Source organism: Guyanagaster necrorhizus, assembly GCF_019112545.1.
Source record: "Guyanagaster necrorhizus MCA 3950 unplaced genomic scaffold BT62scaffold_40, whole genome shotgun sequence".
NCBI lineage: Eukaryota > Fungi > Basidiomycota > Agaricomycetes > Agaricales > Physalacriaceae > Guyanagaster > Guyanagaster necrorhizus.
In genome coordinates, this window is record NW_025064919.1 from 114,491 (window position 1) to 139,914 (window position 25,424).

The following is a 25,424-nucleotide window of genomic DNA, read 5'->3' on the forward strand; positions in this document are numbered from 1 at the left end:
GGAAATTATGCCACTTTGGTAAAATACTAAGTCAGATTGGACTTAGAAACAGTACCACATTTGGGCCAATTCTAAATGCTATAAGGGTTATTATATCATAGTCTAGTTCAGAATATATTCCTATGACTAGCAGTGATGCATTAAAGGCAGCTAGCATCTAAACCAGGAGTAGAAAGCAGAGTAGAACTCATTAGCCCATAGCTAATATTCCAAGTTTGACTGAAAATACATAAAGTGGAAACTTCTCAGTCATAGAGTATCAAATAGGATTTAGAAATGGGACAAGCAACAGCTGCAGTGCTTGGCTGGTACCTCAGATCATCTGTGATCAGCACTAAACAGCCTAAATTACCAATCAATTATGATTGACAGCAACTCTGAATGTAATAAATGGAACTATAGCATGATCAAATGTATAGCAGGTATTTCTGGGCTATGGAGCAGAGCACTGTGGAGCTCCAGGATCACCTAAAAGGGTTATATTTGGTGTGCCAAGATGGAATAATGGCCTGATTCCAGGCTTGCCAATAGAAAATATTGATAGGACCATATTATTTATAGATTCTGTACCTTTTACTCATGTATGAAAGAATGAAAAGGGGGAAATTGCATGCTGGATGACCCATCTCCATGATTAGGCCCTCTAGCTCACTATAGTTAGTCCCTGGATCAAAGTCTTTGTGTTTAATCTTGACTTGAGTAGCTTTTGTTGCTAAGTCACCTTACTGAATAGAATTGAAGTCTTAATTGAACTTTGGGTTTTGGCATAATTTGAGTTCTGGCTTAATAAGAGTTTCAGCATCAGAATACAAGTTCTTTGGTTTTGAAAGATGAGATTGCCGAGTTTGGTCAATATCAAGTATTAGTGATACATGCTGGTCCTGATGTCACACAGCAGTTCATGTTGTGGAAGCTGGTTTCGATTCCCGACCTTCACCTTCTCAAAGACATATTACTTTTCATTTTGACCTGATACCCGAACCGGTTGTCATACCTTGGGTCTCGGACTGTCATGGCAGAATGTCAAGGTAGCTAACCAGTGGCAGATTTCTCTTCAACCAAAAGCTCGAAATATTCCAATGATCTATGTGGACGGTGGGTGTAGTGCCAGTGTATAATATTATGAGTAGAAAAATAATTAGCAGGCGTGAACGGCGGATAAATAACCAAAACAGAAATCGGCAGCATTTGCAGCGTAAAACCGCGATCAATTATGACCTTATTTCACTCGCAGCTGCCAGCATAACTAGTCTGGGTATTTACCACCATAGTACCCTTGAATTCGGCAAAGCTAGAGCGGTCATCCTGGTTCATGACGACGGATTCGGTATTAACGGCCCCTAGAATCAAAAACGAGTTAGAGCACGCAATCAGAATATTGCACGACCACTAACATTTGTAGTGATCGTGAGTTTCACTGTCGTAGTTGAACTAGATCCAACCACTCGAGAGGTAGCGGATGTTTCCTGTTGCTTGAATGTTACAGGTCTCTGTGCTCGTCTGAGATAGGGCAGTCAGCTAACTGGGAATACCGGAGAAAAATTAAGAAACGGTGCAAGTCTTGCTCGCCGAAGCAGTCATCTTTACGGTAACTTTGGTCACGTCGTTGGAGGATGCGTCAAAGCTAAGAAGTTGGTCATCAAGTCCGGTTAGATAGAAAGACTGTTTTGCTCATTCGGGGGAGCTCGTGGCCCCTTTCAAGCTAATTGCAAGTGCAGGAGAATTTTTCGTCAAGTTCACTCGGAACAATATAGCATCAGTCATCGTACCACTCTCCTATTTTCCCTCTCTATATAAGTAAGAAGTGCATCCACTCTTCCCTTCATATGCTGAGTGCCAGCCGCCTGGTTCAGAAGCTGCAGACCCTGGGCAGAAAATGTTCTGGTCAGGCTGATCGGCCTGTAGGCCATTCCGGTCCTACCGGCCCGTCATTTCTTTGTTCCGATCAACCAAAATACTGCCGCCGCATCCCGTTTCTTCCTTTTACCACCATCATCGTGTTCGACCAGCAATGCCAGCAACCTCTGCAATCGCTCCTGGAGGTGAACTCGATAGCTGTAACATTTTGAAGTCATTCTTATTCGCAGTGCAGAGCCAAAAGCATCGCCAAAGCCACGGCCGATTGGAAACGTTCCGATGGTTCTTCTCGTGACAACATGTGTCGCTTGTATCTTTTTTTTGCTATGGCGGCGGGCAAATCAACTCAAGTCGGTGATATCGCATCAGTACGGCCTATACCGACCATATAACAATGCCATCTAATTTGCCTGTTGTAGACTGAAGACATGGCGACAAACAGACGGCCAGATACGATTAAGCATTGATGATGGTCCAGCAGCAACGGAGTTTCTAGAGGATGGTTATGATGATGACAATGTGGACGTAACGTTGGCAGAGGAGGGGCAGACGTTGATGCAGAAAAAGTCTTCCGTCGCTGAAGCTGCGCAGAGTATAAATGCAGGTTAACCCATTTTTGAGGGTTTCAATACGGTGCGTGGCTTGAATTCTATGACGCCGCTAAGCTGATTATTTCTCAGTCGATTATATTAGGATTTATACCCCATAATGTCCGCTGCTAATTTAACATCAAATTTCCGGGACACGTTCCAGTCATCGATGCGGCATTGTGAACTGTAGAAGGTTGGGTTTTCCGTTGCTGAAGCAGTGTAGAGCGCGTATGCAGGTTCAACCGTTTTCGAGGGTTTCATTCACGATGTGTGGTATATATACTTAGATGCCGCCGAGCTGAGTATTCCTCAGTCTATAAGTGATTCATACCCTATATGCCGCTGATTTCAATATCAAGTTTCCGGGAAGTGTTCCTATCATTCCTGTGTCAGTGACGCTGCATTCTGAACTACAGAAGCTAGAATATGTTCGTAGTCGGTGTTTCTATTTCATGGCGAGTTAAGATTTGCTCATCGTCCTGTAGTTTTTGCGGCGATTCTGTCCCTGATTGTCGGCTGCTAATTTAACATCAAGTTTCCGGAAAGCGCTCCTGTCATCGTTGCAGCATTGTGAGCTGCAGAAGCCAGAATATCTTCTCTGTTGGTGGTTGCATGTCCTGTCCAGTCCACATTTGTTCATTTTCCTGCAGCTCTTGCGGTCGCTTCTGTTCTCGATAATGCAACGCAAACAACCACTTATTCTTAGTCCAACTTATTCGATCAAGTCTTCCATCGAATGGCCGCCGGCCCTCCCTTCTCGCCATATGACCCGTTCAAGACCTCACCTGCCTGTCCAAATACCCGAGGTTTCCCCACCTACATAAATCTCCTGTCCTCTTCGATGTTCTGGTCGTGGTCCAAGATGCTGGCATTGGCACTATTTACATCTCTTGCCGCCACTTTGGTCTCTGCAATTGGCCAAACGAAGTGCGTGGCGACAGAATCTTCTCCTTCGACATTCGCGGTTGTCCAGCAGGGTCAGGCTTCTACCATTCTCCTATCTGCTGACGAATGGCAAGGTGTTCAGCTCGCAGCGAGTGACTTGTCGTCCGACATTGAAAAGGTCACCAGCGTCAGGCCCACTGTCGCCAATTTCAGTGACCACTCGCCCGACCATGCTATCATTGTCGGCACTTTGGGCAAGTCAACACTGATCGAACAAGTCGTGAACACGACGGCATTGAACGTATCTGGCATTGAAGGTCAATGGGAGTCCTACATGACGGCCATTGTCGACAAACCTATATCTGGGGTGGAAAGCGCGTACGTGATCGTAGGATCTGATAAACGAGGGACAATATACGGATTGTACGAACACTCTGAACAAATGGGGGTGTCGCCGTGGTATTGGTATGTGCTGTCAAGTTGCCAGTTAATGTTGATTTATTCCGATTTAGGTGGGCAGATATACCTGTAGCGGGCCATTCTGAGATATTCGTTACATCATGTTCTCATGGACCGCCTTCCGTGAAATATCGAGGGATATTTCTGAATGATGAGCAACCATGTCTGCAGAACTGGGCTATGGAAAAGTTTACGAATGGGACCGGCGCAGCGCTGACAGGGTCACCTTTCAACCATTTGTTTTATACTAAACTGTAAGTCTCCCGTTTTCTCCGGTGCTATGTTCAGGGTCTACAATTTCCTTCCTTAGCTACGAGCTCCTGCTTCGTCTGAAGGCGAATTATCTTTGGCCAGGTTTGTATTCTTGTGTTGTTGTTTGTGCGACAGAAATTAACGCTTGGTGCTTAAGCACAATGGAGCAGGCGCGTTCGACATTCCATTGAATTCATGATCGATGTTTGATCTATTTTGCAGTGCCTTTTCTGTCGACGATCCTGAAAACCAACCGCTCGCGGATGTCTATGGAATCGTGATGGGCACTAGGTAAACAATGGTTATTCCTTGACCATGGCAGCATTACTAAGGCTGGGACTGCAGTCATGAAGAACCAATGGCGCGGTCTACGCCCGTCGAGTGGGATCTATTCGGCACCGGGGATTGGAATTACTCGACGAATTCTGCAAATATCTATCAGTTTTGGGTGGAGGGTGTCGAACGCGCCAAACCGTACGAGACCATATACACTATTGGTATGAGAGGTGCAGGCGATCGTGAGGAACACTCTTCATACTTCCTCTACGTGATGATCATATCGGAGACAGTTCCCTTGAGCGAGACCACCAATATCGCGCTACTAGAAGAGGTCGTCGCCGATCAAAGACAAATCTTGACCAAAGTTTTTGTTAATGTGAGCGTAGAAACAATCCCCCAGGTTTGGACCCTATGTAAGTTCTAGCTTTTGTGTTATAGGAACTTCATGAGACCATATTAATCTATCTCTACAGATCAGGAAGTGGAAAGTTATTATGACGATGGGATGAGAGTTCCTGATGATGTTACTTTACTTTGGGCCGATGACACGTCTGTGCCCATGATTTTATACCGAGTCAATTCTGACCATAATGTGATCTTAGGTGGGGAAACATCCGTCGTTATCCCGTCGAAAGCGAACGGAACCGTACTGGAGGTGCCGGTGTTTATTACCATGTACAGGTCATCTTTTTGTGTTTGATTTCCTTGCTGATCTCCCCCAAAATAGTACGACCTTGTTAGTGTGTTCCGCGAGAACACTGAGTCAATCGCTGTCGCTAATATAAGTATATAGGTTGGGCCTCCGAGGGACTATAAATGGATTACCGTCAGATCGTTTTTATGATTAAAATATGCTTGGAATTGATTCCTATTTTTTACAGACCACCCAGTTGTCCAAGGTGGGCTAATGCCTAGGCTCGATGACATACTGACCACCTTCAGGTGTACGAACAAATGTCTATAGCTGTGGAACGTGACGCAACTCGGATCTGGATGGTCAACGTTGGAGATCTCAAGCCGTACGAGTTATCGACTGAGTTTTTCTTGGCGTATGGATGGGACGCCTCCCTCTGGAACCCAGATAACATCGACACTTTTGTGTTGAGTTGGGCCCAGCGCGAATTCGGATTGTCCGTCTCTGACACCAATCTGGTGCAAGACATTATTGCCAACTTGACGCGGTTCAATGCGAGACGAAAGCCGGAGCTGTTAAACACGACCACCTACAGTCTTGTTAATTATCGAGAGTGAGATAACTCTTTCTTCCGCCCTATTGATGATACTGATGCAACTTTCAGGGCAGAGACTGTCGTAGCGTCATGGGATACTCTGATCGCGGCGGCAACTGGGATATACGATCAATTGCCTGAGGAAACGAAACCTGCATTCTTCCAGTTGGTTTATCATCCAGTGGCTGCAAGCGCCAATTTGGGTAAGATGCTCATCACAGCAGGAATGAACAATCTCCGTGCCTCCCAAGCATTTCTGAGTACGAATCATTTCGCCGATCACGTGCAGGGCTTCTTCGATGTTGATTATGACCTCGAGGTGGAATACCATACACTGCTTGATGGTGGGTAGATTTGTTCGCTGTCCTCTGCTGATTGCTGATGTCTCGTTTGCAGGTAAATGGGATCAGTAAGTGTATTAGTTCTCCTCTGTTATTGTCTAACAATGGTATAGCATGATGGATCAGACGCGTTAGTCGTCGTTGTCAACACTACAACACCTGAAATTGAGTTTTGGATAGATGTCGGGTACTACTACTGGCAGCAGCCAATGATGAATTCGTCCGTCCCATCCTCCTCCCTACTAGTCTTCTTCCTGACTATTATGACAACAGAATGCCTGCGATCACCCGGGTTCCGCCCAGTAAACAAGCCCTGGCAGGTGTAATGAGGATAGCACCTGAAGGGACCTTGGCCGCTTGGTTCGTCAAACCGCTCACTGTACAATCCTTATCGGCCTGGCTAATTTTGACTGTAGGCCTGGCGACAACCCGAATCAGTGTGCCCAAGGATACAGCTGTCCTGATCCAACCGTCATCTTCGATTCTTTCAATACCTTCCACAATCTATACATCGATGTCGGCGCAGGCGGTCCAGACCCGTTCACGTTTAGTATCTCCGTCAATGCGTCCTGGATCGTTCTCAATGCGACCGACGGAGAGATCTCGCCGGAGCAGCCCGAGCAACGTGTGTATGTGTCGGTGTCCGATTGGGATGCCCTCGATGCGGGAGATTCGTACGCTACTATCACGTTTACAGCGCAGGCGGACGGCCAACCTGATCTCTCTGTACCGGTGATGTTCGTCGCCCGTAATACCGTGCCAAGCTTAGCGTCAGATTTCAGTGGTATGTTCATATCGTGTTCGATCAGGATGAAGCGTCTAACTCGCTGGCAGGATTTGTGGAAGGTGCCGGAGTGGTGTCGATGGAAGCCGCGCATGCTATTCGAAACACGACGGTCGATAGCGTGTACTGGAGAGAACTACCAGGCATCGGACGTACGCTCTCTGGGATGACGCCGTGGCCTCGAACGGGGCATGACGGAGGGAACTTTAGTGCCGGTACAGGCCCGTCTCTGTAAGTGTTGACGAGGCCTAACCGAGAGATGCTAAGCCCGTTTCCAGGGAATATGATTTCTTCACGTTCAGCGAAGCGAATGACACGACGCCCGTTACTGTCTATGTTTCCCCTTCGCTCAACGCGAATGGTGCGGACCGGCCTCTCGGTGTGGCGATAGCATTGGATGATCAAATCATGTCGTCGTATTTCATACCGCCTGCTCCCCCTGGCGAACTTCCGGATGCATGGGGTGGTCTCGACGGGTTTGTCGCCAACTCTATTGTCGCGATACAATTATCATTCGCCGGGATCGATCCTGGCGCCCACACCTTGAAGGTCAGTCACACGTTTTGATGCCTTGCACCGTTCTAATACTTTCATTTCCAAAAAAGATATTCATGATTGAACCAGCCGTAGTTGTGCAGAAAATTGTGGTTGGTATGTGCCTGTCCTATATGTATAGACCAATCCAGATGTACCTGACTTTGCCGTCATAGACGTCGGTGGTCTGGAACCTAGCTATTTGGGTCCTCCTGAAAGCATTTTCGTGTAAGATGAGCATAATTTGTTCCCTGTATCCTGAGATATAATTTACAGAGACAAAAAATACTTTTACATAAACAATACAATGTTGCGCGTAGAAGAATAATTCATGTGCATCAACATCCCGATAGACAAGGAAATTTTCTAAAATTGATTCAATGTCTACTATGATCCACGAGATCGAGCCATGTGCATAAAGAGTGCAGAGCCGCCCTGCTATTTACATTCGTATTGTGCTCCCAATGCGCTCCTATGAGTCGTAGCACAGCCACTTCAGTCTTTTCGTTTGAAATCTCATCATTACACGGCACCATGGTAAGCCTGAGAAAGGAAACGGGTAACCACTACGAAGCCCTAACATCAATAGTCAACCTCGGAGCCGAGCTTACGACCAAGCAACCCAAGCCATTGTAGAACCTGAAGATCTATGGTGGGGCGGGGAACCCAGAATCAATAATTGCCCCATAGTAACCACCATCGTAGGCCGGAATCGTCATCATAGGTGTTGAATCAAATTATCATGGAGGCTGTTGCATGGAGCACATGGTGTCCACTACTTTTGATATTACGCGGCAGCGGGAGATGCGCAAAGACACAGCGTCGTTCAATGGACGTAGCCGAATCAAGATGGACCGCGCTTCCTTTTGAATGGGGCCAAAAAAATCCATTCGCTACGTTGGGTATGAACTTTCTTTATACCAATGCACCGTGCACGTAAATGTTGACAAGAATTAGGATGTCCCTGGAACCCCTCGCAGAGTCCAAGAGATGGAATGGATCGATGGGGAAAAAGCTAACTACGACAACCTGGAAAACGTCTATCAACCTGTCCTAATCCATCACGTGCCGTTACCGCCTTCGTCTCCTCGCGCTACGCTCCACTCTCTGGTAAACCTTTAATACCATGGGAAAAAATCAGATGTGACACTTCTCTTCTGATCAGTACTATCTGCGCCAATAGGAGGATATCTTCCAAGGTTATATTTAGAAACGCGATGATGGAAATGTTTTTTGTCTGTTGACTCAAGCATCAGCCTAGCCATCTTCAAAAAAATTGCCCCGAGTACGTTCCCCCATCTTCAGCGCCTTTCCCCGAGTCAGATCTTTATCTGAATAAGCCGGTATGCCTACTAACTATACTCTGAAATCAGATGTTTCGAGTTGCTCTCCAAGTTCATGAAAAGTTGACTTGGCCGATTGGATTGATTCGCCGGAGAGGCAGTGGGCTGTGGAATTTCTCGGCTTGCAGCCAATGATAACCTATTTCTACACCCATTGAACGACTTTTCTTCATACGGATCTTTCAGTCCAGTTTACGAGGCTATGATATCTGAGTCTCGAGGACCACTAACTAACCTGTGGAAGTTGCTGAGCTGTTCCTCAGACAGCTTCAGCTATCGTCTTACGCAAAGCAGCGAGCATGCCGTTCTTTTCCTATGCTTGTTGCTCATCAGCGCTTGTTGGCTTATCTTCTGTGTCCTCTTAAAGATCCCGGACTAAGACCCGGGACTAGACGTCAACGGCTACTTGATTATCACCCTTGATGGTCAGAATGTGAACAAAGACAACGCCAACTATGCTATTTTTAATTAATCCACAGCCTCCTGCCAGTACACGTCTAGTGGTCTTCCATCTCATGACGATAAAGTTGAATATCAATACCTGGGTCCTGCAGGCATTTCATTTCTTACTCAAATGGAGCAAGCGTCGATGTAGGTCATCCTGTGTAATATGATGATGATGATGATGATGGTACTTATACAATTCCTGGGTGTGTTCCACCGTGGCTTTTTGCTCAAATAGCGAGATCCATCAGAGCTGTGGTAGTTCATTTATTATCCTCAGTCTCGATGACAAACGTCTCACTCGACAATACACTCGGTGCATTCGTTATTGGTGCCTCCTTCGCCAACATGTACGTTCCTTTCCGTTTCTCACCGCAAAACTAATGTTTATTCCGTGCAGTCTGTTTGGCATAACTTGTCTTCAGTCCTCATTCTACTACAGAAATTACCCGAATGATGGGTGGATTTTTAAGGCTTCAGTGCGCGCCCTTAGCATCTCCCTCGAAAGACTCAATATTGATGATCTTGCTAACGATGAGCAGGTAGGGATCATCTGGTAGGTTTCCTTCAATTTACTTCTAGCTTGATGTATCTAAAAGCCATGTATAGGGTCCTAGATACAATCGACGTTGCAGTCACCACCCACGTCTGGTATTTCTATTCTATCAAGAACTTCGGAAACTTTCAAGCTTTTACTCAAGGTAACATCGTGTGGTATGTTCTAGTTGGGATGGTTTCTTCCTTCACTAACTTTCTGTTCTGCGTAGGAGCTTTAAGGTTTGTGCTGCGTCTTCTCGATGAGAACATGGTACTTGAATCACACAGCTGCATATCTTGATTTGTGTTCGTACCTAATCATTCAGACGTATCGCGAGCTTCATTCTGAATTTTCACCCAGGTCTCTATCCGAGTCTTTGTCCAAGCGTGAGGATTCACACTTGCCTCATTCATGGTCGAATTGAAAATATGTCTCTTGTGCAGGGTGTACGCCCTACGCTTATGGAAACGTACATTTTCTTGTCTCGACGCCTAGTTCCACCCTGACACATACGGTTAGTTGGACACCACCTTTATCAATCGATATTGTGGCTGGTTGTATGTGGAATATGCATTTCTGTATTACTTGTAATGATCTCCTTCTTTGCCGTTTCAGATTCTCGTCACTGCAAGCAACGCCGGTGCGAACAATCCTTCCTCTCTTCGGTCAAAATTCTTTATTAACGACGAACCCCTGATAGGTTGCGGGATATGTAAGCCTTATATACCATTTTCTTGTGATACACCAATGACGGGACATCCTGCAGACCTTGTTAAAGATGTGTACGCGCTCAGCCGTTTCGCGTTATTCACTCAATGGAAATGATATCCTCAATAGCTTTTCGATCCCCAGCTTCTCCCAAACACCAACCATCAGGGTGCGTATTCAATATCGTCTCGGACGCACAATCTTATTTCAATGTAGAACGCTCTCATATCGTTGTTTGCCATGAGCATATCAGCCGAGTTCATCTTGTCTGTTGCGATGATGTACACTCTGAATAAGGGCAGGACCTCTTCGGTGTTCCCCAAGTCAGTTTATTCATTTTCTTGTTTATGCCTGTCCGACGCCCATTCAGCACCATTGCAATACTTCTGACATTGATGCAGATGGTTCTGATATCAGGGTTAGTTACAAGGTCAGTAAAGCCGCTTCCAAGTTTCTTTGGCACAGCCTTACACAATGATACTTAGCTTGTACTCAATGCTCATTCTTGTTACAGTATGCAGGACAATATCTGAGCAATCTCACTGCTCGATCTCATTGAAACCAGCACTAATAATTCATGCCATAGTTTCTCCTCTGGCCAGATACTCTCATATTCCTCGGCGTAGATTGTATACAGCCCAAAAGTCAGTCTTCGCAACCGCTATGAAGTATGCCAAGATGTTAACTTTCATGTAGTTTTCATCAACTCCTTGTTAGCTATGTAGGTACCAACGTTACGAGTCTTGATCGACATTCATTCAAGAGAATAGGCTCAATGCACGAAACACAGTTCGAAACATCGATGATTCCTTTCACCTACCAATAATTGATTCTGTTGCTAAAAGTGTGCATGACCACCGTGCCGAGGGTGAGGTATGTTTCTCGATATCCATTTGATGTATGTTGACGGGCTTTCAGCAGGCCATTGTTGTACCGATGAAGATTGATTCCGAAACTATTTGATTCCCACTTGTGTTCTCATTGTATTTATGCTAGCTCTTATTGTATCCCGAGCATTGAATGTTCATAACCAAGTCTGTGTTCAAACTGTCGTAACCTCACTGTCCGTTTGATATCTGTCTTATGTCCCTTTAACTAATAGACTTTGACTCCGACATGAGTTAGTCTATCAGTCAAATCCCTGTGCATGTACTTACTCTTCGTAAGCCAGAAAAGCGTAAGTTTCCCAATTATTCATGTCACCATGGCGCCAAGAGCCAAGGAAAGAAACTCAGCAATTCGCCTTCCAAAAGGCCTGAAACCAGACAATGTCCACTATACACCAAGCTGGTGGACGCGAGGCAAGCAGATTAACTGACAGACGGACTCGGATCAAGAAGGGGGGATCCATCACCGTGTAGTAAGCATAACCGTGGCGGTTATACGATATATTCCGAGTCCAAAACTCCCCCGTTGTCATGAAAGGGCCTCATGTGACTATGGAGTGGCCTTTAATGGCCTTCGCTTCCGCCATCTTTCGACTTGCTAAGCCTCTGTTTCCCTTGTTTCCGTAGCGCGAAGTCGTCAAATTATTAACGTGCATCGGTGCAGAGTGATCAATTGCTATTTAAATTCAGCCATAGAGCCTTCGAGCTTGAATTTTGAAAGCGGCAAAGCCGGAGGAGTTATCGCGCTTCGTGAAGACGGATTCGATATTAACAGCCCTAGAATCAAGGCCGAGTCAAAGCATGCAACCAGCGTTCGTGCGAAAAGCTCTACGAGCATTTTCAGTGACCATGAGTGTTATAGTAATTAAACCAAATCCAGCCAGTCAAGGGGTAGCGGATCTTGCATATCGGTTGGACGTTAGAGGTCCTGGTGCAATCTAAGATTGAGCAATCAGCCAATAGTGAATACTGGGCCCAAAAACTTAATCGTGGAGACACAAGTCTTTCCCTCTGGAGCAGTCATTTTATGGCGACTCTGCTCACGTCGTCAATGTTCGTCTAAGCATACTTGAGCTTCACAAACGGTACAACATACTTGATCGAGGCGGTATCTGTATTTGAGGGAATCCAGCCTTCCGTAATTTTTATGGACACGCAGTAAAGGATCCCAATTTATTCATTGATTATCTGGAACGGGAAATCTGCTGGATGGTTTGTTACCTGATGTAACAGACGAGTGAAAATAGTGAAGCAAACAACTTGAGAAATTCTTACGGCGCAAGTTCAGTCTACATACACTTCGTCACGCACCAATTGTCAAGCATGTCAAGTTTTGAATCCGATTGTAATAAGCTTGGCGTATTGCGGAAATGATAGTATCAGGGACTAACTATCTCGTCGAAACAACTTCTAAGTGAGGCGCACTGCTATGGAATATAGTGCACCTTCTGATTAGTACAAGTGTATTTGCAACTTTCCAACGTCTTGAAGTGCCGAAACTTTGCCGTTTTCCCACGCCACAGACGCGTTGAGGGTTCAGTATCATGGTATCCATCATTTCTATTATTACCGTCGCCACAACTAGGGGCGCGATGCTCTATTTCTATTGATTTTAATTCCCCCAAAGCCATTCATTAACTTTGGACATTGATCCACAAAGGCAATTGACTGACATGGCAGTCTTTACAATGGTTGCAGCATTGGGGAAACACGAATTCTGACAATTTGGGCCAACATTGCCCGCTTTGTTTCAATTCGAAGCTGTGGAGCCTGTCTGGTGATTGCTGCGTATATACATACATCGAGGTAAGTGAACTACTTCGAGTACAGGATTTTTTTAAGCAATCATTCAGGTCTGGCTTTTCAGCGATTCATGAACCACTGTTCCCCTCGTCTAGGTAGGTAACAGCTTAATTTACCTTCATTGTATAGGCAACTGTCGCTTCGAGATTCGTGTTCAAATATTCGTTCAAGTCCGAGTTGGGATTACCACTATGCGCTTTATTTTATCGGCTGCCTGAGTAATACTTCCATTCTCCTTCATGAAAATGCTGATTTCGGAAAACCGGATACTGGGGTCTCGTTCTGTAGCTGCCAGAGCTCCTGAGTGGGAAATTGAACATAATGTTTAAGAAGAACTGAACTACAAAGAAAACAGTTGCATCACGGCTGCTACGACGGACGCACTCCGGTGCTGCTTTATCATTTACAGCAATGGCGCACTCATCTACCAGATATGGTACCGGTCAGGAGGAACTATTGATTTAGGTTTAGGACTCGGAGTGGTAACGTCTAGACTCTAGATCCTATCTTTTCAGGTAAAGTGCAATGGGTTTACCCTTGGGGATCTGGATAGGTTGTTGATTCAGCGTTTCTTGCAATTAGTCATCTAGGACAATGGCTGATTCGCGTTTCCAGTACGCGGTATCTTCACATTTACCGACCGCGTCGGACAATACGCTCATCGCCGTCTCTGAGTCATTAGTACCCACTCGGGGGAAACAGAACGCGCCTCGATGCCGAATGAATAGCTCGGCGTTTGATTACTGTCATTATCGCTAGCTTGAAGAGTTTACGTTCAACTGAAAAAGTGCTCTATACGCCCTGTTAAGTTTTCTTCATACACGACAACTGCGGTGTCTTCCAGTAAACTTTTCGAGCCTGTCACAGTTGGACGGCTTTCCCTTTCTCACCGAGTCGTTCTAGATCCTTTGTCTCGACTCCGCTCGGATCCAGTTACCGTTGCTCCCTTACTAAAAGGTCCCTGGCACGCTACTCATCAGCGACGCCACGGTCATCGCACCCAACGTCTCTGGATATCCTGGTGCACCAGAGATCTGGACTGAAGAGCCATCGCTGCCTAGAAAGAGGTGACTCGGTGCTTTTCAATCGATGCCATCTGACTTAGAGAGATGTATAATGAAGGTCGTCGACGGTGTTCATGCACAGGGAAGCTACTTTTATATGCAGATAGGCGCTGCGGGGCGTCAACCATTTCCGGATGACCCTCAAATCTCGCGATCTCCTACATTCCCTCATATTGGAGCTTCTGCTTTGCCTCCTTCTGCCGGCGCGCCCGCCTCTCGGGCGAGGATGAAAGAGGAGATCAAGGAACACCTGGATTTCTTTGGTACTGCCGCGACAAATGCAGCTGGGTTTGATGGCGTTAAGATTCATGGCGCGAATGGCGTCCTTGTGGACGAGTTCATACAGAGCGTGAGTAATGTCCGGGATGACGAATATGACGGGAGTGTGGAGAATCGCGTGGGGTTTCCATGATTAGAGATGTTCGGGCGCGCCGTTGAGGCAGTGAGAGGAGTGGTCAGGGTAAGGCTGAGGCTGAGGCCGTCGAATCGCACTGGAGGTGTGGTTTCTGATAAGAATGGGTGCGATAGGCGGCTGATACTTATTTCGTAGGAATGGGGATGGATGGTCCCCTACCGACTTTTTCACATCTGGTAATGAGGGTGAAAGAGCTGTATCCTGATTTTGCATATCTTCATGTTATCGAAGTTCGCGTGGACGGCGGAAGGGAGGTTGAAACTGATGATTTTATTCGGAAGATATTGTGGGCTCCGAGACCGGTCATTTCTGCTGGTGGATATACTAGAGAGTTAGGGATGCAGACTGCCGAGGAAAAGGGCGGTCTTAATGCCTATGGTATGTGGTATATATCAAATGTAAGTCTCTACTCTTCTTTCAAGTTTCAATCTGACCTTCCTAAAAGGTTGGAGAAGAACATTCCCCTTACGAAGTACGACCGCTCGACGTTTTACATGGAGATACTAGTGGTGTAGGATATACAGACTACCCGTTTTCTCAGTGATCCTTACACTGAGAATGGAGAATCCTATCGTCCAGACTATTATCTATCCTGGTCTCTGCACCACGGTAAAGAAAGGTAAAAATTGGCAACGAGACATTTTGCGCGAAAGTGACGTAATAATTTCTCAAATTGGTAAGAATTGCTACTCTGACGAAACTCAACACGATTCTCGGACTTCTACCACCGCCACCATCTCGACGACGTTAAAGACGCTGAGCAAACCTTCTGCGACGTCAAACACGTAGCAGAATCGATACTCTACTATATGTTTGTTATCAGGACCAGCTGACGGCCCGTACTCGACGTCCTTGCTTTGAAACGGTATTTATCTCTTCGGCAGATATTCATACTGGATACCACGGAGGCTATACTGACGGCAGTTCGTAAGTGTGCTCGATCTTCTACGTTTGAAATGATACTCATTTCATTGGCAGATTTGCGCTACGGAGTCAATAATTGCGCCTACCGTTAATCTGGTTTTCCTTCCCATGTCTTTGACAAAGAAACGTGGCGTGGTATCTCGAACTCCCACCATGTCGTCTCCTGGTCCTCAAGACGAGCTCACATCTACCGTCTTCGGGGCTATCCAGGCCTTGCCTGCATCGAGGAAAGCGTCGTTCCTTCTCGATACATCGTTGGCTTTGATAGAGTCAGGACAATACGGCGATGATGTGGAGAATTACCTCGAAGTGTACCTGAAGACGCCGAATCTACCTCGGGAGGACGTGGCAAGGGCTTTGTTGGCCAGAGGGAAGGCGAGGAAGCTGGCTGGCGATAAGTTGCTGGAGAAAGCCCATCAAGGTCTGTAGTTTTGAACATTATTGGATCGCTTCTCATGTTCTGTAGATTTCCAAGCTGCGTTGAACCTAGATCCGTCGAACCGGGAAACCCAGCATTTATTCCGAAGGGATAGGCGCATACATTTTGTCGATGAACCCGCCTCGCAGAGAGCGCCGCCGGAAATTTGGGACCGAATAGCGCGCAGTATGCCTCGGTATCATCTTCGGACATGGTTATTCGTGTCGGCGTTTCACAGGGAGATTGCGATACGCATCATCTTTCGAACTGTCGATCTCTACTTTGGCGACGACCAGGAGAACGTCAGTCGAGGATTGGATTTCATGGACCGAGTGAAGGAGGACCCAGTATTTGCGAGTCAGATCAAGTCTTTGAGAATACATTGGGCGTATGAAGAATCCGATGTATTGGATTTGATGACTAGTACGTCGTTAGTATGCTGGAGAACTTAAGACTGACTAGTCCGTAGGAGCCCTTCGTACAGCGCTGCCGAAATTCACGATGCTCGGCGACTTTGAATGGATAGGTTATCCAGAAATGCGTGCGGACGTCGTACAGAACGTTCTCGCCAGCCATTCCCGTATCCAAAGCATAGGACTCATCGGCTGGCATTTCGACGCCGTCGGTGTTTCTGCCTTCAAAAACCTCCACAAGTTTACCCTTCGGGCGGAAGATGACGACGGTTTTGCGGACATGGGTGAAGTCCGGAAAGTCCTTGACGAGAACGAGGAGACCCTCAAGCATTTGATCTTGGGTGCCTATCTGGCGCGAACGCACTCCTGGGACAGCACGTTCCAAAGTGTCACCATCAAGAACCTCACCCATCTTGATTTGGTGGATACTCGGATTTCGCATGTCGTTCTGGCGCGTATTGCACATGCACACAACTTGCAGAGTCTGACGCTACACGGTACATTCGAAGAGCCTACTTCGGCCTCTGTGGTGTTTGCGAGTGACCACATATTGGAGGGCAAACATACATTTTTACCTCACCTCGAGGCCTTCCGGTTCGTGCTAGTGGGTCACGATGACGAACTGACTCTGTATCAGAGCGTGACTCAATTTCTGAGGAAGCGTACGGGGCTGAGAAAATTGGATTTAGGTAGCTGCCCGTGGGACTTGGTACTTGCCGTCTTGCCGGAACTGACGGGTCTGAGAGTGCTTGGAGTAAGGATCGCGAACCTGAACGAGACAGCGGTCCAGGCCCTGGTGCGAAGTATACCCCCATATATGCACGCGATTCGGTTGTCAACCGTCGTGTCGGACAAATCATTGGTCAGTTCTTATTCAATTAATCCAGGTCCTAGACTCACGGGAATGTCACCTTTTAGAACGAGCATTGCGGATCTTTCTCCAAATTCCCCTCCTTATCGTTTCTCCACCTTCATTGTGCTAAACAGCGGCCAAAGCCGAATCTCATGTGCGACAAGGATTTCAAGGTGCAAACTGATATTTGGAACTCCTTGGCCCGGAGTGTCGCCATCTCCTTGCCGTCCTTGGATTTTGTTGGCTGGCATGGGGAGCATTATGTGGTGGTGAGGAATGATGATGGTGTGGAGTTGAAGGAGCTTCCGACCCGACGTCGACTGGATTGTGGTAAAGGGGTCGATCTGGGAGGAGAAGACGCGGCATGGTTGGAGAGGAAGGATGTCCCGATGGACTATGAAATTCCTGGCCTAGAGTGACGGACGGGTCAGACGGATGGGCTCACTCTCTTCACTTCCGCGCCAGCGGCAGCAGACTTTGACTTTTTCGGGTACGTACTCAGGCCTCAGGGTTCGATGTATCGATATTCATTTTCCTCTCTTTACGGGTTCAACTTTCTCGCGTCGGAGACGATTTGTACAAAATTTGCAAATGACATCGGCAGTGCTACTGAAATTTTGAAACTTGTAAGACTCAGATACAAGAAGCAAGGCACGCATCGGTCATTCCTGGCTTCTCACTCGTTTGCGAGGGATCGGATTCGTCGGTACTAATCACTCAATAATGATCTCAGGGTCAGGACACCCGAATGTCGCCTCGGCAGGTACCGTTATCCTCGATTACCCTGATCGAGAGACCGTGAAATGTATTCGATCTGAGTGGTCCAGCTTTTCGTCAGTGCGTTTATATGTCTTCGGATGTGTTTTTTCAATTTTTTTGAATGAGGAATTCCAACGAAGAGTAGATCTTTTTGTCGCTGATTGCTTGCTTAACCGTCATTTATTTTTGATGCAGGTTCCAAACAGCCGTGCCCAATCGGCAGCCTTGCCGCAGTCCAGACCGAGGAACCAGAACGTTGTGACGGAACCTTTCGGAAAAATATAAGTGAATGCATCTCTCTTCGGATTGATATTACCACCGTTGTCAATTAGACGTTTGAAAAAGCGCTCTCCCCAAAGACCGGACATCGTATGACACCCTCTAGTGTGAACCATCATCACCACTATGTTCGACAATCCTTACTATGATGCTTCTGCAGCGGAAATCAACGCTCACAATCCCAGGACGAGCCAGTCGATATGTATAATAGGTTCTGGCGCTGCAGGACTCATCACGGCGCATACTTTACTCCAAGATGGGTTCACAAAGGTGCATATCTTGACGAAGGATAGTTGTCCAGGTGGCGTGTGGGAGTATAACAAGGTGTATTCGGGCGTGTTCATTAACAAGTGCGCTTCTGTTTCTCTCTCTCTTCGTCGCTTACCTGCTAACATGTGCAATTATTAGCGTCTACGGTGATTATCGTTTCTCCCCGCTCGCCATGCCTCGCCATCCCGACCGTAAAGCCAGTGATACCCGTTTGAGCGCGGAAGATATGCTTTTCTACATGGAGAAATTCGCCGACACGTTTCTGAAGGACCACATTTGCTACAATACCGAAGTTATCAATGTGAGGAGACCGACACCGCCTTTTGCAGTGGATCCGCCCAACTGGGTAGTCACGATACGCGACAAGGATGGGGTAAGAGATCTTGGTTTTGATCGCATCGTGCTTTGTACTGGGGTATGTGCCTTTTCCCGCATAAGTTGTTATGCCGGACGGCTCATTTTTTTTTCGCTTTTTTGCAAGGGATGCCATCTACCCCGTATACCCCGGGCGTTTAACCCTGAATCGGCGAAGCTCGCTGGGTTCAAGGGACCGATTGTGCATTCTTCGGATTTCCGTATGCGGTTGGACGACGTCTTGAGCGCTGTGAGGCCTGTGTCGGACGAGAGACCTGGCTCGGTGGTGGTTATTGGAGGGGGCAAGTCGGCGCAAGATATTGCGGCGTACTTGGCGCATGAAGGACGACAACGGAACGTGTCTATGATCTTTGAGAAGACGGATGCTTTCGTCGCGTCGGATATGCATATACCGGATTTCGTTAGGAAGAGTCGGTGCGTTGCCTTCTTGTCGTTCCTTTACCCCTCACTGAAACTTGATCCATCACAGGTTGATAGGTATCCTCAGTCCTCATATTGAGCTTAGGAGTAATTTGGAGTGCGTAGCAACATCCATCATGCTACTCATATTCCTGATTGTACATCATTTAGACGGTTCTTACACAAAACATGGTTAGGAGGTAAGACTGTTCGAGGCCTCTTTAATTATATTCAAAATCAATCAGTACGTCTTCCTGTCTATCATCGCTTATTTTCTCGCCAACTGATGTTTACCGCAGTTCCGCGCTTTTCTGATACCCGAGGGCTCTCCTCTACGGCTTTCGCAGGATGTGTTTTGGAGTTTGCGCGTTAACGACGAGGTGACTCGACGTAATAATGGCTTTCATGCGCTTGCGAACGATGGCAAGATTGGTATAATTGCCCCTGCTCGTGCCGTTGCATTCGGTGACGACGGTCATTCGATCGTCCTAAGCGACGGCAGCACAGTCCGCGCGGATGCTCTCGTCCTCGCTACCGGATACCAGTCATCCTGGTCTCATATATTCGATGGTGAAGTCCCCGTTGGGGGTTTTTTTTTTTCTCGTGACGTCTTCTCACGAGTTGTCGCAGACGAGACCGCTAATGAGCTTGGCCTGGGCTCCTATCCTCCGCAGTACATATCCGACGTGACACACGCCAAAGAGTGGGAGTACACGTCTCTGAAAGACCCGCCTACGACGCATCCCGACAGCAGACAGTGGTCATCCTGTGTCTATCGGGGAATAGTTCCCGCGAAGAATATCCTCAAGCGAGACTTCGCGATCAACGGTGCAGTGGTGAGCGGTGCAGTCGCGCAATCACCGTCGTTCTCCCCCACCCCCCTTTAACATCTCCTCTTCTTTCTCCAGTTTTCCACGAACAACGGGTTTGTGTTCGAAACCACAGCTCACTGGATCTCATCATACTTCCTCGGTGATCATTTCCTCGAAATTCCTCGTTCGCCGCGACAAGCCGTTGAGATCACTGAACGATCTTCGGCGTGGCTTCGACGGAGATATCCGGACATGTTGCACTGGACCAATCCCAGTCATTGCTCTGATATCGCGTTTTGGAGGTACGTTTTTTTGGTTTTTTTGGTTTTACCTCGTTTTGATGGATAATGAATGACATGTGCCACAGTTGGCCGCAATACACCGACGACCTCTTAGATGATATGGGGCTGACCAGTGGTCCTGCTCGAACCGGTGGGAACTGGATGACCTGGCCATTTAGAACCATTGATATCATGTGCATTTCTTCACTTACCTGGGAACGCCAGGTCAAAAGAATGCAGCCTGTATAAACTAGGATGATCATGATCAGGATGGAGGATGTATTCTATGTAGCTCCAGTACGATTTGAATAACTCTGACAACCATGATAATGCTCGTCAGTTTTTTGATTTGTGTATCTCTTATCTAAAAGTACTTATTGTTTGTGTAAATTATTTCTTAGCATAGAGGGAAAACATAGTGGCTGCTATTTTACAGATCAGACTAAGATACTTTCAGGAGGACCCAAATAGCTAGGTTCCAGACCACCAATGTCTATGACAGCAAGATCAGGTTACATCTGGATTGGCCTACACATATAGGGATGGGCACATACCAACAACAATTTTCTGCACAACTACGGCTGGTTCAATCATGAATATCTTTTTTGGAAATGAAAGTATTACAACGGTGCAAGGCATCAAAACGTGTGACTGACCTTCAAGGTGTGGGCGCCAGGATCGATCCCGGCAAATGATAATTGTATCGCGACAATGGAGTCGGCGACAAACCCGTCGAGGCCGTCCCATGCATCAGGAAGGTCGCCTGGGGGAGCAGGCGGTATGAAATACGACGACATGATTTGATCATCTAGTGATATCGCCACACCAAGAGGCCGGTCCGCACCATTCGCGTTGAGCGAAGGGGAAACATAGACAGTGACGGGCGTCGTGTCATTCGCTTCGCTGAACGTGAAGAAATCATATTCCCTGGAAACGGGCTTAGCATCTCTCGGTTAGGCCTCGTCAACACTTACAGAGACGGGCCTGTACCGGCACTAAAGTTCCCTCCGTCATGCCCCGTTCGGGGCCACGGCGTCATCCCAGAGAACGTACGTCCGATACCTGGCAACTCTCTCCAGTACACGCCATCGACCGTCGTGTTTCGAATAGCATGCGCAGCTTCCATCGACACCACTCCGGCACCTTCCACAAATCCTGACAACGAGTTAGACGCTTCATCCTGACCGAACACGATATGAACATACCACTGAAATCTGACGCTAAGCTTGGCACGGTATTACGGGCGACGAACATCACCGGTACAGAGAGATCAGGTTGGCCGTCCGCCTGCGCTGTAAACGTGATAGTAGCGTACGAATCTCCCGCATCGAGGGCATCCCAATCGGACACCGACACATACACACGTTGCTCGGGCTGCTCCGGCGAAACCTCTCCATCAGTCGCATTGAGAACGATCCAGGACGCATTGACAGAGATACTAAACGTGAACGGGTCTGGACCACCCGCGCCGACATCGATGTATAGATTGTGGAAGGTATTGAAAGAATCGAAGATGACAGTTGGATCAGGACAGCTGTATCCTTGGGCACACTGATTCGGGTTGTCGCCAGGCCTACAGTCAAAATTAGCCAGGCCGATAAGGATTGTACAGTGAGCGGTTTGACGAACCAAGCGGCCAAGGTCCCTTCAGGTGCTATCCTCATTACACCTGCCAGGGCTTGTTTACTGGGCGGAACCCGGGTGATCGCAGGCATTCTGTTGTCATAATGGTCAGGATTCGGACTAGTGAGGGAAGAGGATGGGACGGACGAATTCATCATTGGCTGCTGCCAGTAGTAGTACCCGACATCTGTCCAAAACTCAATTTCAGGTGTTGTAGTGTTGACAATGACGACTAACGCGTCTGATCCATCATGCTGTACCACTATTAGACAATGGCAGAGGAGAACTAAGACACTTACTGATCCCATTTACCTGCAAACGAGACATCAGCAATCAGCAGAGGACAGCGAACAAATCTACCCACCATCAAGCAGTGTATGGTATTCCACCTCGAGGTCATAATCAACATCGAAAAAGCCCTGCACCTGATCGGCGAAATGATTCGTACTCAGAAATGCTTGGGAGGCACGGAGATTGTTCATTCCTGCTGTGATGAGCATCTTACCCAAATTGGCGCTTGCAGCCACTGGATGATAAACCAACTGGAAGAATGCAGGTTTCGTTTCCTCAGGCAATTGATCGTATATCCCAGTTGCCGCCGCGATCAGAGTATCCCATGACGCTACGACAGTCTCTGCCCTGAAAGTTGTATCAGTATCATCAATAGGGTGGAAGAAAGAACCAGCTCACTCTCGATAATTGACGAGACTGTATGTCGTAGAGTTTAAAAGCTCCGGCTTTCGTCTCGCATTGAATCGGGTTAAGTTGGCAATGATGTCTTGCACCAGATTGGTGTCAGAGACGGACAATCCGAATTCACGCTGGGCCCAACTCAACACAAAAGTATCGATATTATCCGGGTTCCAGAGGGAGGCGTCCCATCCGTACGTCAAGAAAAACTCGATCGACAACTCATACGGCTTGAGGTCCCCAACGTTGACTATCCAAGTGCGTGTTGCGTCGCGTTCTACAGCTATAGACATTTGTTCGTAAACCTAAATGCAATCAGTACGTCACCACACATACAGGGTCAGGCGTTAGCTCGCCTTAGACAATTGGGTGCTCTGCATAAAATGGTAATCAATTCCGGTCATGCCTCAGAAGGGAACTTACCGTAATCCACTTATAGTCCCTAGGGTCGCCAACCTTTGTATCCAGATTAGTTTCAGCATTTCGCTCAGTATAATTATGCAACCACTAACATAGTCGTACTATTATGGGGTCGTCAACACAGGAATCAAGGACCGAAAAGGCGACCTTACATGGTAATAAACACCAGCGCCACCAGTACGATTTCGTTCGCTTTCGACGGGGTACCGACGGACATTTCCCCAGCTAGGATCCCCTTATGGTCAAAACCAACTTAATCTCGAATGATAGGCACAGACTTGTCATCGGACCAAAGCAGAATAACATCATCAGGAACTCTCATCCCATCGTCATAGTAACCTTCCACCTCCTTATCTGCGGACAGAGATGAAATGAGGTCTCATAAGAGAAAAGCTGGAAAATTACATAGCGTCCAAATCTGGGGGATTGTTTCCACGCTAACATTGACAAAAACGTCAGTCAAGATTTGTCTTTGATCGGCGACAACCTCTTCTAGGAGCGCGATATTGGTGGTCTCGCTCAAGGGAACTGTCTCCGATATGATCATCACGTAGGGGAAGTATGAAGAGTGTTCCTCACGATCGCCTGCACCTCTCATACCAATAGTGTATATGGTCTCGTAAGGTTTGGCGCGTTCGACACCCTCCACCCAAAACTGATAGATATTTGCAGAATTCGTTGAGTAATTCCAATCCCCGGTGCCGAATAGATCCCATTCGACGGGCGTAGACCGCGCCATTGGTTCTTCATGACTGCAGTCCCCCCAGTCTTAGTAATACCGCCCCGTGTCAAAGGATAGTCACTTACCTGGTGCCCATGACAATGCCGTAGACATCGGCAAGCGGCTGGTTTTCAGGATCGTCGACAGCAAAGGCACTGCAAAATAGATCAAACATCGAACATGAATGGAATGTCGAACGCGCCTGGTCCATTGCGCTTAACCACAAAGCGTTAATTTCTGTCGCGCAAACAAGAACACAAGAATACAAACCTGGCCAAAGATAATTCGCCTTCAGACGAAGCAGGAGCTCATAGCTAAGGAAGGAAATTGTAGACCCTGAACATAGCACCGGAGAAAACGGGAGACTTACAGTTTAGTATAAAACAAATGGTTGAAAGGTGACCCTGTCAGCGCTGCGCCGGTCCCGTTCGTAAACTTTTCCATAGCCCAGTTCTGCAGACTTGGTTGTTCATCATTCAGAAATATCCCTCGATATTTCACGGAAGGCGGTCCATGAGAACATGATGTAACGAATATTTCAGAATGGCCCGCCACAGGTACATCTGCCCACCTAAATCGGAATAAATCAACGTTAACTGACAACTTGACAGCACATACCAATACCACGGCGACACCCCCATTTGTTCAGAGTGTTCGTACAATCCGTATATTGTCCCTCGTTTATCAGATCCTACGATCACGTACGCGCTTTCCACCCCAGATATAGGCTTGTCGACAATGGCCGTCATGTAGGACTCCCATTGACCTTCAATGCCAGATACGTTCAATGCCGTCGTGTTCACGACTTGTTCGATCAGTGTCGACTTGCCCAAAGTGCCGACAATGACAGCATGGTCGGGCGAGTGGTCACTGAAATTGGCGACAGTCGGCCTGACGCTGGTGACCTTTTCAATGTCGGACGACAAGTCGCTCGCTGCGAGCTGAACACCTTGCCATTCGTCAGCAGATAGGAGAATGGTAGAAGCCTGACCCTGCTGGACAACCGCGAACGTCGAAGGAGAAGATTCTGTCGCCACGCACTTTGTTTGGCCAATTGCATGGACCAAAGTGGCGGCAAGAGATGTAAATAGTGCCAATGCCAGCATCTTGGACCACGACCAGAACGTCGAAGAGGACAGGAGATTTATGTAGGTGGGGAAACCTCGGGTATTTGGATAGGCAGGTGAGGTCTTGAACGGGTCATATGGCGAGAAGGGAGGGCCGGCGGCCATTCGATGGAAGACTTGATCGAATAAGTTGGACTAAGAATAAATGGTTGTTTGCGTTGCATTATCGGGCACAGAAGCGACCGCAAGAGCTGCAGGAAGATGAACAAATGTGGACTGGACGCCGACAGAGAAGATATCTTGCTGTAGGTCAAACCCGGCATCAAAGACTGGAGCGATTCTCGGAAAACCCATTAAAGTAGTAGTAGGGAGTATATACCGTGAATCTTAATCTCATCCACTGGAAACAATCAGCTTGGCGCAACCACACCAGAGAAGCCTCGCACCGCAATCAGAAATAAGCTCAACCTGCATCCCCGTTCTGCAATGCATCGGTGACAAAAGGCTCTCTGCATGAATTTCTGCGCACCCTCGCTAACATCAGGTCCTTCTTGTTGTCAACATAGCCATCTTGCAACACCACTGTCAACGCTTAATCGTATTTCACCCTCCGTTGCTTGACATATCTTCAATCTAAAAGAGAAGAAGTGAGATGGCAACAATATATTGTCGATAAGGCCGTACTGACATGATATCACCAAAACTGAA

General features: G+C 47.3%; 8 protein-coding genes across 8 annotated transcripts; 7 read left to right on the plus strand and 1 right to left on the minus strand.

Moving 5' to 3' along the window:
- Positions 1-2,091: 2,091 nt before the first annotated feature.
- On the plus strand, positions 2,092-2,466 carry BT62DRAFT_908824 (uncharacterized protein; the record flags this gene model as incomplete). Its single annotated transcript, XM_043183723.1, has 2 exons — positions 2,092-2,225; positions 2,277-2,466. Coding segments are annotated over 2 exons (324 nt in total), but the record flags the coding sequence as incomplete, so codon positions are not given.
- An 843-nt stretch (positions 2,467-3,309) lies between these two features.
- On the plus strand, positions 3,310-7,442 carry BT62DRAFT_1046272 (uncharacterized protein; the record flags this gene model as incomplete). The annotated part of the gene is made up of 21 exons (XM_043178478.1): positions 3,310-3,797; positions 3,845-4,045; positions 4,102-4,149; positions 4,266-4,334; positions 4,389-4,561; positions 4,613-4,735; positions 4,796-4,871; positions 4,925-5,003; positions 5,116-5,148; positions 5,204-5,221; positions 5,265-5,569; positions 5,621-5,895; positions 5,948-5,960; positions 6,006-6,022; positions 6,073-6,112; positions 6,166-6,252; positions 6,309-6,676; positions 6,727-6,907; positions 6,955-7,225; positions 7,282-7,327; positions 7,387-7,442. 21 exons carry the CDS (start codon positions 3,310-3,312, stop codon positions 7,440-7,442), a joined length of 2,967 nt encoding a protein of 988 aa, XP_043034737.1.
- A 1,715-nt stretch (positions 7,443-9,157) lies between these two features.
- On the plus strand, positions 9,158-11,191 carry BT62DRAFT_546460 (uncharacterized protein). Its single transcript, XM_043181338.1, has 19 exons — positions 9,158-9,347; positions 9,398-9,476; positions 9,540-9,553; positions 9,607-9,711; positions 9,765-9,774; positions 9,823-9,840; positions 9,896-9,921; positions 9,979-10,004; positions 10,055-10,092; positions 10,151-10,175; positions 10,236-10,247; positions 10,302-10,317; positions 10,373-10,412; positions 10,460-10,566; positions 10,614-10,673; positions 10,729-10,756; positions 10,830-10,887; positions 10,940-10,964; positions 11,014-11,191. Exons 1-19 carry the CDS (start codon positions 9,283-9,285, stop codon positions 11,138-11,140), a joined length of 879 nt encoding a protein of 292 aa, XP_043034738.1. The 5' UTR covers positions 9,158-9,282; the 3' UTR covers positions 11,141-11,191.
- A 2,831-nt stretch (positions 11,192-14,022) lies between these two features.
- On the plus strand, positions 14,023-14,927 carry BT62DRAFT_997280 (FMN-linked oxidoreductase; the record flags this gene model as incomplete). The annotated part of the gene is made up of 4 exons (XM_043190640.1): positions 14,023-14,346; positions 14,416-14,494; positions 14,548-14,810; positions 14,835-14,927. 4 exons carry the CDS (start codon positions 14,023-14,025, stop codon positions 14,925-14,927), a joined length of 759 nt encoding a protein of 252 aa, XP_043034739.1.
- A 562-nt stretch (positions 14,928-15,489) lies between these two features.
- On the plus strand, positions 15,490-17,439 carry BT62DRAFT_908730 (uncharacterized protein; the record flags this gene model as incomplete). Its single annotated transcript, XM_043183718.1, has 4 exons — positions 15,490-15,757; positions 15,803-16,177; positions 16,224-17,029; positions 17,086-17,439. The coding sequence occupies 4 exons, from the start codon at positions 15,490-15,492 to the stop codon at positions 17,437-17,439; spliced, it is 1,803 nt and encodes a 600-aa protein (XP_043034740.1).
- A 180-nt stretch (positions 17,440-17,619) lies between these two features.
- Positions 17,620-18,147, plus strand: BT62DRAFT_546815 (uncharacterized protein). The gene has a single exon (XM_043181339.1). It carries the CDS (start codon positions 17,744-17,746, stop codon positions 18,062-18,064), a length of 321 nt encoding a protein of 106 aa, XP_043034741.1. The 5' UTR covers positions 17,620-17,743; the 3' UTR covers positions 18,065-18,147.
- On the plus strand, positions 17,987-20,584 carry BT62DRAFT_546828 (FAD/NAD(P)-binding domain-containing protein). Its single transcript, XM_043181340.1, has 9 exons — positions 17,987-18,408; positions 18,467-18,743; positions 18,810-19,117; positions 19,173-19,220; positions 19,274-19,346; positions 19,402-19,672; positions 19,733-19,938; positions 20,011-20,216; positions 20,282-20,584. The coding sequence occupies exons 1-9, from the start codon at positions 18,185-18,187 to the stop codon at positions 20,442-20,444; spliced, it is 1,776 nt and encodes a 591-aa protein (XP_043034742.1). The 5' UTR covers positions 17,987-18,184; the 3' UTR covers positions 20,445-20,584.
- A 48-nt stretch (positions 20,585-20,632) lies between these two features.
- On the minus strand, positions 20,633-24,755 carry BT62DRAFT_1046282 (uncharacterized protein; the record flags this gene model as incomplete). Its single annotated transcript, XM_043178479.1, has 21 exons — positions 20,633-20,688; positions 20,750-20,795; positions 20,852-21,122; positions 21,170-21,375; positions 21,429-21,768; positions 21,825-21,911; positions 21,966-22,005; positions 22,056-22,072; positions 22,118-22,130; positions 22,183-22,457; positions 22,509-22,813; positions 22,932-22,964; positions 23,021-23,029; positions 23,081-23,153; positions 23,207-23,282; positions 23,334-23,456; positions 23,508-23,680; positions 23,736-23,804; positions 23,916-23,963; positions 24,020-24,220; positions 24,268-24,755. 21 exons carry the CDS (start codon positions 24,753-24,755, stop codon positions 20,633-20,635), a joined length of 2,949 nt encoding a protein of 982 aa, XP_043034743.1.
- Positions 24,756-25,424: the final 669 nt, after the last annotated feature.

Excerpts from the sequence above, each read along its gene's own strand:
- BT62DRAFT_546460 (XM_043181338.1), top strand. The coding sequence starts at position 9,283 with ATGACAAACGTCTCACTCGACAATACACTCGGTGCATTCGTTATTGGT. Across the intron at positions 10,005-10,054 it reads CGCCCTACGCTTATGGAAAC|TTGGACACCACCTTTATCAA; the intron begins GTACATTTTCTT and ends ACATACGGTTAG. Across the intron at positions 10,757-10,829 it reads CAATGCTCATTCTTGTTACA|TTTCTCCTCTGGCCAGATAC; the intron begins GTATGCAGGACA and ends TTCATGCCATAG.
- BT62DRAFT_546815 (XM_043181339.1), top strand. The coding sequence starts at position 17,744 with ATGATCTCAGGGTCAGGACACCCGAATGTCGCCTCGGCAGGTACCGTT.
- BT62DRAFT_546828 (XM_043181340.1), top strand. The coding sequence starts at position 18,185 with ATGTTCGACAATCCTTACTATGATGCTTCTGCAGCGGAAATCAACGCT. Across the intron at positions 19,347-19,401 it reads ATTATATTCAAAATCAATCA|TTCCGCGCTTTTCTGATACC; the intron begins GTACGTCTTCCT and ends TGTTTACCGCAG. Across the intron at positions 20,217-20,281 it reads TCTGATATCGCGTTTTGGAG|TTGGCCGCAATACACCGACG; the intron begins GTACGTTTTTTT and ends CATGTGCCACAG.